At 45.2% G+C, this 11,340-nt stretch overlaps 1 protein-coding gene across 1 annotated transcript in view; it reads left to right on the top strand.

Annotated features, from left to right (window-relative positions):
- The first annotated feature begins 12 nt into the window (after nt 1-12).
- The window catches only part of RCL1 (RNA terminal phosphate cyclase like 1), a 32,709-nt gene continuing 21,381 nt past the window's right edge, over nt 13-11,340 (top strand). Inside the window, exons 1-3 of the mRNA XM_085318369.1 lie at nt 13-177; nt 2,020-2,091; nt 2,909-3,084. Coding sequence (XP_085174495.1) covers nt 42-177; nt 2,020-2,091; nt 2,909-3,084 — 384 coding nt within the window. The 5' untranslated portion in view covers nt 13-41. The remainder of the gene's footprint in view (nt 178-2,019; nt 2,092-2,908; nt 3,085-11,340) is intronic.

The following is an 11,340-nucleotide window of genomic DNA, read 5'->3' as shown; positions in this document are numbered from 1 at the left end:
GCAGCAGCAGCAGCAGCAGCAGCAGCAGCAGCAGCAGCAGCATGTCGGGGCGCTCGCAGTGCCTGAGCTACGCGGGCTGCAACTTCCTGCGGCAGCGCCTGGTGCTGTCCACGCTGAGCGGGCGCCCGCTGAAGATCCGCAAGATCCGCGCCCGGGAGGAGGACCCCGGGCTCCGCGGTGAGCGTGCGGCACCGGCACCGGCGGCGGCGGCGGCAGCGCGCTCGGCTGGGCAACGCCGGGAAGGGGGAACCGCCCGCCGCGCTTCCCGAAACGCGCCCGCCGCCGGGCGGCTGCAGGAGCGCGGAGGAGCGGCGGGGAGGGCAGAGCCGCGGGAGCCGGGGCGAGCGGGCCGGGCCGCCCTCGAGGGGCCGGGCGGTCCGAGCCGCCGCCGCGGCGGGAGGCGAAGCCGCAGCGGTGTCGGCGGCTCGCGCTTTGCCCTTGGATTTCCTTCTCGGTCTGCAGCGAAGGTAACGGCCGCGGGTGCCCCGGCGGCTGGTGACAAGCGGTGGCTGGTCGTCGCCGTGGCCGGGACGGGACGGAGGGGCCGCGACCCCGGACACGACCTTTGGCTCCTCTTTGGGCGAGGTGCGAGGCCGAGAGCAGCGCTCCCACCTGCTGCTCGGAAGGCGTCAGTTTATCGCTAGAAATTCTCCTGTTAAACTTGCAAAGCGCTCCTGTGTACTTGGCTTAACATTTACCAAGACCCGAAGTATTTATTGCTACCATGGAGGGTTAGGTTGTGATGAAGGTAGTAGTTTTTGTCTTTTTTTTTTAATAGGTGTTTGTGTTATCTTTTCCAAGCAAAAATGCAAACAGATCATAGCAGGAAAAGCACAGTAACAAACCCTGATTGGTGTTGATGCTCTCCACGCGGTGCTCTCTGCTTTTCATGACTGGAGCCTTTGCACACAAAACTTTTGTAAGAGTTTGTCCTCCGAGAGGGTAGCAGCTCTTTGCGAGGATGGATTTTTCCACTGGAAGTGATTCCAGGACTATCATGTAAAGCTGAGTATAGAAGTTATCACAACGGAGGGCAGAACTAGCACTGCCTATCTGGGCATCAAGCGTACTGTGCAAATGTTTATTCACGAACTCTAATTTATGAAAAATGTAGAAATAAAAATCTGATTACTGCTTGCTATGTTAGCATAATGTAACATTAATGCTCATGAAGTTGTACAACCAGCTGTCAATTATGCAGGTGCTGTTGTTTCTTAAAATTGACTGATTTTTGAATTATATTTGAATAGTATTTTGTCTGATACTCAGTGTCTGCAAACTTGGAATACCTAAATACTAGAATACTAACATTCCTTATTTTCATGTTTGTCTCTTTCCCATGGCTCTGAGAGAATCCACACGAGCAGGAGGAACTTAGTAATGAATTTCACACAAGCTGCTATAGCACAATGAGCTATACCTCATTGGCAGTTCTGGAAAATTTGGAAGTCAGCAGATAGGTATCATCGTGATGAYTTGGGGACAGCTGTACGCCATACATTGAATGTCACCTTCTTTTAAAAGAAGACTTTTGCAAAAATTAATGTGAAGCTCCTGTTAGCTTCACAGGCCTAAATAAACAGAATCCTGTTTGCTGGAATTTGTGCATATGTGCAAAGGTGACCTTTGTACTGACTAAAAAAGGTTTTAGCCTGGGCTTTAGTGACCCCTCAGACTGCTATGATGAGATGTGACAACTCTCATACCTCACTGTATACAGGGGAGAGCAATGTGGGTCATCCTGTGATCGTATCTGGGTGCACTGGCATTGATTTAAGAGGCCCATGATACTCAAATTTAGGCCTCTGGATTTGTAGTGAATTGCCTTTTTCCATGTGGTGTGATTGTACTACAACAAACTGAAGAGTGAAGGTAGCCTTACCATCTTCTAGAGTGTTGTGAATGACCGGAAAGGGAAAATGTATAGGTATAGTATGCTGTGTGTTGAAGTTTCTTACTGTTTTCAGGGATATATTTAAGGAAATTTAAAATCCTCTCCCTTTTTTTTTTCTTCCTCAGATTTTGAAGCCAGTTTTATTCGCCTCATTGACAAAGTGACCAATGGCTCTAGAATTGAAATAAACCAAACAGGTGAGTTCTTCCTTCTCCTCTTCCCATATAACTGTTTGCCACAGGTATATGCTACACTTGCTACAGTGAAAGAGAAGTTTTGGTTTGCCAGGGCTAAGTTTTTAGATAACCTAGTGCCAAAGACCAAGCAGACTAATCAGACCGACAAGTTCTGTAGTGATAGATCATAGGTGAGAAGAGCTGTGTTCCACCATAATGCAGTTAGTCAAGGAAAACACATTGTTCGTGAGTTTCAGGTTTTGTATTTTGTTTGGTATTCAGGATTTCATGGTGGGGTAAGATCCTTATGAACTAGAAGGGGTTTTTGTAGCAGGCAAGGTTTGTGCTTGCCTAGTCATGCTCAGAAGAGGAGTTATTTGGAGGGTGAAGCTTTCCATGGAGATGCATCAGCAGGTTCTTGTTCTCTGTGTGTTGTTGCAGAGACTTCTAAGGATTTTACAGGGTCAGTAAAGTAGATGACCTACCATTAGATAYGCTAGGGTGGCAGTGACCTGTTGGTCTGGTAAAGATTTGGCTGCTGTAGAAGGATAGTAGTTGCCTCCATAAGTGTTTTTTGGGATGATTAAAGGTTCCTTCATTTACTAGGAGGAAAGTAAAAGGAGGGCAATGATGTGCAAGGCAGCCAGACATGTGTGCTGTGGTCTATCTGTGCACTGTAGACACTGGAAGAAGTGTACTAGAAGTGCTACCTGCCTCATACAGTYTTTCCTCTTGAATTTGCTGGTACCCGTCACTGCAAAGCGGTTTTATGCTATGGTCATGGCTAGTGTGATGACAATGCTCTGATATGGCTTTCTCACTTCTTATCTTCCCCCAGGTACAACCTTATATTATCAGCCTGGTCTTTTGTATGGAGGTTCACTGGAACATGACTGCAGCCCCAGTCGCAGTATTGGCTATTATTTGGAAAGTCTGCTCTGCCTGGCACCTTTCATGAAACACCCTTTAAAAATTGTCCTGAGAGGAGTAACAAATGATCAAGTAGATCCTTCGGTAAGTAATGCAAATTTATTAAGTATCCAAATGGGATTTTATTTTTCTTCTTCATTTAAAAAAGAATGTCTGCAAAACCTTTTATAATTTCTCGTAGCAAGAAGTATCTAGTATTATTGCATGAGCCAGCAAACTCTGAATCAAACAAGCATCTTCTGATATGTTCCCCTTCAGCTTCATACTCCACACTGTAGTTTGTAATCCATATTTTGACATTCAGTTTTGGGCAGCTTTTCTTTGATTCATTGGAAACGCCCTGTAAATGTGATGTGAGGCCCTGGCTTTGCTTCTCCTGTTCTCTTAAAATTTAGATGTGTTATTCCCCTATTCCCACATTTTTTTTTTTTACTGTAAAAAGAGGAAATTGTCTATAAAATTTAGTGAAGCAAGGAAGGAATTCTTCCTTATTGTAGATGCAGAGTACCAAATACTTTGAAGCCTTCTGTTAGAAATAAAAGTCACGTGATGATAATGAAATTATAGTAGCAGAAATCCTGTATGTAATTTACCTAGCTGCTTTCGGGTTACAAACAGCTTGCAGAAGGAGAACCATCTCTTTAGAAGGAAGCTGAAACATGTACTAGATCAAATGACTATGAAATTAGCCATGTTTTCCTTGAATTCTGCTAGTGATGACTTAAAATCCTTGGTGTGTTTTTAACAGTCTTGTTACAAATACAAGCTATGGGTAACATAGTGTTAAAACACTGAAGTAATGGTTAGGGCTTGGTTACTTTTTTCACCCTTTAAAGTAATATCATTTGGAGAAGAGCACTGCTGTTTAGCTTTCAAATGGTGATTGGAGACTGTCTATTTTCTTCTGAGTAGATTAAAGGAACACTGTCATCTGAAAGTTTAACCATTTTAAAATGATAATAAATACTATTAGGTATAACAGCAGTATTAGACCAACCTCTGAGTCCTGCTGATATTTATGGCTTTTCAACTACTCTTTCTTGTCATTTTTAAAAAATGTGTTCTCTCCCCTGTGGCTCTGTGAAACACCCACATGAGCCAAAGGGTAATTGAAGTGCTGTCAACAATGCACAGTGCTGTCAAAAAGGAGGTTAARAAAAAGAACAAAGTAAAATGAAGAGTATGTGTTTCTCTAATCTTTCAGTCACCATAATTAAGATACTTGATAGAAATGGTAAATAGTAAGAATCAAAGCAATCTCTTTGGTTGGCTGCATCTCTTAACCACAGTGGAGAGAGTCTTCCATGAAGAATGCAGAGGAAGAGCCGTCCAACTTGAATATTGCATTCAAGTAAGTTTGGATACACATCTAAGCAGTTTAGTCTTCAGTCTGGAAATCATTCTTTTTCAGATATTATTTACTTGGACCGATAGAGATTAAACAATTGTAGGTGAATTGGGCACAAGAATCTGAGGCAGTTATTCCTTGAAGGAGGCTTGCACTGGCCGAAGCTCAGACATAGGAGGATATCAGCTGAGTGTTGTCAGGTATCAGCTGAGTCACAGTACTGAACAGCGTGCCTGCTGCTTAGCCAGGGCATGTACACATCAAATGCAGTCACGTGGTGACAGATCTCTGTGCCAGCAAGGTATATCTTAATGCTCACTATGCTATAGAAGCACAGTTCTAGTTACAGTGGCTGTCYTGGTGTGTAGTAACTTGTTGAGTGGCGATAGCTTGATACTGATTCCTCAAATAGTATAAACCTGGCTACTGTCTGTTTAACTGGCCTGAATAAACATTAAACCCAATTTACCCTGATAAACTACTTTCAAAGAATTTTAGACAAGGTTTTATAGTAGTTCAGCTATTATAATGAGGAGAGGAAAAAACAGGAAAAACAAGAGAAAGTCCCAAACTCCCTATAGGGAAATCTRTGTGACTCTGCAGGTTATTGAGACCTTAAGCACAAATTTAAATCTTATCAAGTAAATGTAAAGTTAGTTTTAAATTGATCAGGACTTTTTATTCTTCTGTGAGCAGATAGCATTTAGAAAATGTGGGTCAAAACTTGTTATTTACACTTGCCTGAAAAAAGGATGCTGAAATTTGTCCATCCATCTACATACCATCTGGCTTTTGTAGGGAAAAGGAGGGAAGGCAGACTAAAGTAAGTATCTTGTGGCTAGTTTAAAATAGACAAGGCATTTTCTCTGCTGCTCTTTGTGTGAGAATCTCTCCATCTCAACTCAGCAGGTGCCATGGGCAAGACATACATCTTTCTGCAGTGGTGAAGTTTTTCTTTTGTTCCCTCTGTAAATGTATCTTTTTTGAGCAGCCAAATAAACTGTGGAGAAAGTCTCCTTGCATAAGTGCATTCGGTGTGTCTGTCACCTGCAGAAAGATGCTAAATGTACAGCTTCATATAGATATATGTATATATACATTTATCAATACCAACACATGTACATGTATGAGCTCACAAAGCACCCCATTGGTAGAAGGAGAACATCTGTCTCCCATCTTCTTCTCCTCAGCCACATAATCCTGCTTCCTCCAATATTTTGGTGCTTTTCAGAGCCTCTTCTAAGCCAGTTTCACTAACTGGCAGGATGACGGGGAAGTGCCCCCTGCGCTTGCTTGTGAAGGCATCTGCAGACTAAGCAGCAGGAATGTGTGTTTGGCCAGAAGGATGGGACCTTTTCATCATGATGGCTTGACTAACTGGACTTTCTGAAATCTGCTCTCCTTTACTCCTCTGAAGAGAGCCTTAAAAACATCTGTTGGATATGATTGCTGCATTGAGGGCTTGAGGTTGCTCATAGYAAGCGAGCCCTTGTCAGGAGGATGGAGGGAAGGTGACACATCTTCTGCTGTGGAGATAGTAGAAGTGGTCAAGGGGAGAGGAAAGCTCTTTCCAAAAGGCAACTTGCAGGAAGTTTCAAACTTGCCTTTCAAAAGGCAGGAAAGACTTTGGCTGATTTCCATGAGGCATAGGTCAGGCTGAGGGCTCCTGGAGTATAAAAAGAATATGTGTTCATGTTTGCATCTGTGTGTATGTATCCACTGCCCACTGATGGTGTACAATGAAAAGCAGTTTAATAGCTGGTGCCATTAAAGACAACTGAGAACAGCAATTGGCGTGTACTGGGGCTGCTAAAATGCAGGCTAAGCTACACTTGCTGTAGTTTGCAACAGTACATTTGAGTAATGTATCTTAAATGAGCAAGAGGGATGATACTTTGCATTTGGGTTTGTCAGGAGGAGGTCTCCATGTGACATGGAGTACCAGACCGAACCATTTGCTGGCAGCTTGCATTTACTTTACATTTTTCTGTGCAACCACTAGAGACATTTGTCCCAGTGTAGCTTCTGGGTAAGCTATGTGGGACTGGCACACAGAATTGATGTAGTTACGGGTCTCTCTGTATTAAGAGTGTGCATGATAGGGAGTATCTTTGTAAGGCATGYTTTTTGAAAGGAATGGAAGTGGCACACAAATGATTACTCCTATTTTCCTTTCCTTCTTTTCAAGTTGTTTTTCTGACAAGCTGCAGATATTTGGTACTATAATAACTTCTTTTTAGGATAATCGTTCTTGAYGTTGTTTGGGTTTGTGAGTGCTACTTTTTATAAATTTGCCTTGGAACTTTCAACTGTAATGACTTTTCATGCTAGCATTAGACTAGCATATGAAGTTTTGGCTTGGGAACAGCAGTTGTCTGTAATCGTAGGAAAATAAGTTTTCTCTACTTTTCTTTTTCTTTTCGTTTTGTCTTTTCATTTTGTCTTTTCGTTTCATAGAATCATAGAATCAGTAAGGTTGGAAGGGACCYCTGGAGATCATCTAGTCCAACCTCCCCTGCTCAGCAGGGTCACCTACAGCATGTTAGACAGGGTTGCATCCAGGCRGGCCTTGAAGATCTCCACAGAAGGAGACTCCACAGCCTCTCTGGGCAACCTGTGCCAGTGCTCCGTCACTCTCACAGGGAAGAAATTCCCCCTCACGCTCAGGCAGAACTGCCTGTGCTTCAGTTTCTGCCCATTGCCTCTTGTCCTGTCACACGGGGCAACTGAAAAGAGTTTGTCCCTGTCCCCTTGACACCCTCCCTTCAGGTACTTGTACACATTGATCAGATCCCCCCTCAGKCTTCTCTTCCCCAGGCTGAASAGGCCCAGCTCTCRCAGCCGTTCCTCAYAGGGYAGGTGCTCCAGCCCTCTGATCMTCTTCGCAGCCCTACGCTGGACTCTCTGCAGTAGCTCCATGTCTCTCTTGTGCTGGGGAGCCCACAACTGGACACAGTGATCGAGATGAGGCCTCCCCAGGGCTGAGGAGAGGGGCAGGATCACCTCCCTTGACCTACTGGCAACACTCTTACCAATGCACCCCAGGAGACCACTGGCTTTCTTGGCCACAAGGGCGCATTGCTGGCTCATGGTCAGCTTGTCGTCCACCAGCACTCCCAGGTCCTTCTCTGCAGAGCTGCTCTCCAGAAGGTCAGTCCCCAGCCTGCACTGGTGCCTAGGGTTATTTTTCCCTAGGTGCGGGACTCTGCACTTGCCCTTGTTGAACCTCAGGAGGTTCCCCTCCGCCCAGCTCTCCAGCCTGTCCAGGTCTCTCTGAATGGCAGCGCAGCCCTCAGGTGTGTCACTCCTCCCAGCTTGGGATCATCAGCAAAGTTGCTGAGGAGGCACTCTGTCCCCTCATCCAGGTCATTGATGAAGAAGTTGAACAGGATGGGACCCAGTACTGAGCCCTGGGATACACCACTAGCCACAGGCCTCCAACTAGACTCTGTGCCACTGATGACAACCCTCTGAGCTCTGCCATTTGGCCAGTTTTCAATCCACCTCACTGTCCACTCGTCTAACCCACACTTCCTGAGCTTCTCTAGGAGGATGTTCTGGGAGACAGTGTCAAAAGCCTTGCTGAAGTCAAGGTACACAGCATCCACTGCTCTGCCCTCATCTCCCCAGCCAATCATTCCATCAYAGRAGGCTATCAGATTGGTTAAGCAGGATTTCCCCTTGGTGAATCCACGCTGGCTACTCCTGATCACCTCCTTCTCCTCTATATGTCTTGAGATAACATGCAGGATGAGCTGTGCCATCACCYTRGMAGGGATGGAGGTGAGGCTGACTGGCCTATAGTTGCCTGKGTCCTCCTTCTTGCCCTTCTTGAAGACTGGAGTGACGTTGGCTTTCTTCCAATCCTCAGGCACCTCTCTAGTTCTCCAGGACCTTTCAAAGATGATGGAGAGCAGCCTGGCAACAACATCCACCAGCTCCCWCAATACCTGTGGGTGCATCCCATCTGGGCCCATGGATTTGTGGATGTCTAGCCTGCCCAGAAGGTCTCTAATCCTTTCCTCCTCAACCAAAGGAAAGTCTTCCCTTCTGCAGACTTTCTCCCTCACGTCCAGGCTGCAGGATTCCTGAGGGCTGCCCTTAGCAGGGAAGACTGAAGCAAAGAAGGCATTCAGTAATTCTGCCTTCTCTGTATCCCTTGTCACCAGGGCCTCTGCCCCATTCAGTAGCAGGCCCACGTTTTCCCCAGTCCTCCTCTTGCTGCTGATGTATTTGAAGAATCCCTTCCTGTTGTCCTTAACATCTCAATTCCTGAGATGTTACTCAATTCCTGAGCCTTAGCCTTCCTCACAGCATCTCTACATACTCTGACTGCATTCCTATAATCCTCCCAAGTAGCCTGTCCCCTCTTCCACATTCTGTGTAGTTTCTTCTTCTGTCTGAATTTGGCCAGGAGCTCCTTGCTCACCCATGCAGGTCTCCTGCCTTCTTACTCATAGGGGTGCACCGCTCTTGAGCTTGGAGGAAGTGAGTTTGAATATTAGCCAGCTCTCCTGGACCCCCCTTCCTTCTAGGGCCTTAACCTGTGAGACTCCACCAAGTAGGTCTCTGAAGAGCCCAAAGTCCACTCTCCTGAAGTCCAGGGTTGCAATCCTGCTGGTTGCTTTACTTTTTTCCTGCAGGATCCTGAATTCCACCATCTCATGGTCACTGCAGCCAAGGCTGCCCCCAACCTTCACATCTCTGACCAGTTCCTCTCTGTTGGTAAGGACAAGGTCCAGCAGGACACCCTTCCTCGTAGGCTCCTYCACCATTTGTGACAAGAAGTTATCATCAGTGCATTGCAGGAGCCTCCTGGACTGTTTGTGCCTTGCTGGACTGTCCTTCCAGCAGATGTCATGGTGGCTGAAGTCCCCCATGACCACCAGGGCCTGTGATCGTGAGGCTACTTCCACCTGCCTATAGAAGGCCTCATCGACTTCCTCTTCCTGGTCAGGTGGCCTGTAGTAGACACCCACAACATTGTCCCCCGTGCTAGCCTGCCCTTTGATCTTTACCCATAAGCTCTTGACTGCCTCCTCCTCCTCCCTGCCTAGGCAGAGCTTGACGCATTCCAGTTGCTCTCCCACATAAAGAGCAACTCCACCACCTCGCCTTCCTGGCCTGTCTCTCCTAAAAAGCACATAGCCATCCATGGCAGTATTGCAGTCATGTGAGCTATCCCACCATGTCTCTGTGATCGCAATGAGATCATGGCCCTGCGATCACACACAGCTCTCCAGCTCCTCCTGTTTGTTCCCYGTGCTGCRTGCGTTGGTGTACAGGCACTTGAAAGAGGTGGTCATGCCTGCAGGTTTTCCAGGAAGGGTGTGYGGGGGTCTTTTCTTTTTGGCTTTTCTTTTTGTCTTTTCGTATTAGACTCTGGTTTCACATTTGTGCAACACACAAAAGAGATATTTAGCTTTCTGCCATCAAAACATAGTGCTATGTGTATGGTATGAGTGAATGATGTTCTGAGCAGTGATGATGAYGTGCCTAAATTGGCGAATAGCTACCTAGGAAAAGGATAATCAGCTGCTGTTGGGTCTGGTTTGTTTTTTGTAACTTTGTACTTGCTAAGGGATTCTACAATCCACTAGAAGTTTAAGTTCATATGTTTTTAGATTTTAATTGTAGATCTCTTTAAAGGAAAAAAGTTTGGTTTTGTACCAATCTGATCTTTGAACAAGCAATGTCTGTGTAACTTATCAAATTTTTGGCATTTCTCGTGGTGTATACTTCTGTTGTGTGAAAGCACAGAAAAAATGTCAGACTATTTGGTGTTTTGATGTCAGCTCTGAAGATGGAAGAACTGCTCTCTGAGGAGAGCTGAAGGATGGTTTTATGGTTGAGTGGTAGGCAAGAACCTAGAAAATATGAGTTTGCGTCTCAGTTCGGCTGCAGTCCCCTGATTTTTGGGTAAGGTTTGAAATCATTTCTACATGAACTCCCACTTGTCTGTTGAACAAAGCAGCCTTCTCCCATTCTTCAAATGCAGCCAGTTACCTTCTCTGTTAGGGCTGTAAATTTGGAACAGAAACAGCCTCTTACTGTGCATCTGTCTGGTGCCTGATGAGCATTTTGCCTGGAACTCATCTAAGGACTAAAAGACTGATAAGTGTTGATTTTTGGAAGCAGACAAACCACACTCAAAATTGACCCAGTTTCCTAATGTAGTCATAACATGCTTTTCCATAGATACAGACTTCAGTCCAGAGATTGCAAAAGTGGAAATGGAGGCGGGGAAAYGAGTTTCTAACTTGCATGATGAAACTATTCTTTTAACTAGTGTATGCTTTTACATAACAAAGAGGGAGAAATAGCAATTCTTATATGAAATAGATTTACTTGTCAGAATTGCAGAACTTCTGCCAATGGTACTTACTTGTGTCTGTGTTTGTCTACATGCATATTATTAAAGGCTTATGCTCTAAAAATCAAATCTAACTGTGATGAGTGAATACTGCTGAGGGGCTGAATGAAGGTAGCATGACCACACCTGGCGTTTCCTAATTAAAAAAAGAAAAAGAAAAAATCCGTGAGGTAGAGTATTTAACGAGAACATTAAAGTGTTGATACTACAAATGGTAGCTGGCACTACCGTTTGAAAATACACACACCTACCCTGTGCTCTGAAAAAGCAGAAAGTATGGTGGCCAGCAGGATTTGAAGCATGAGAACTGCAGCATAGGCTTATAGCAGTTCAGGTTGTTCTTAACAGGTTGTTCACAGCTTTGTAGATAAGATACATGCTAGTACTTCAGTGACTTGCATCGTATTGCAGAGAGAGTGTAACTCAAGATTATTGGGTTCTGGTTGAAGCTGTGGAAAGGAGGATGTTCTTTTTTGCCTCCTTTGCCACCAGCTACTGCATGCCCACTTCCTTCTCCATCTGAATTTTAGTTCATCTTTAGTCATGCTGTCCTGGTCCCATCTCTTCCCAGCTGCTTATCTCTGGTAATTCCCTGTGTTATTGCTAAAACCATTTCTGT

The sequence above is a fragment of the Rhea americana genome, unplaced genomic scaffold, assembly GCF_003343005.1.
Source record: "Rhea americana isolate MKP2758 unplaced genomic scaffold, rheAme1 scaffold_530, whole genome shotgun sequence".
In the NCBI taxonomy this organism is placed as follows: domain Eukaryota; kingdom Metazoa; phylum Chordata; class Aves; order Rheiformes; family Rheidae; genus Rhea; species Rhea americana.
Note: the sequence above shows the minus strand (reverse complement) of the source record. Positions and strands in the feature narration are given on the sequence as shown.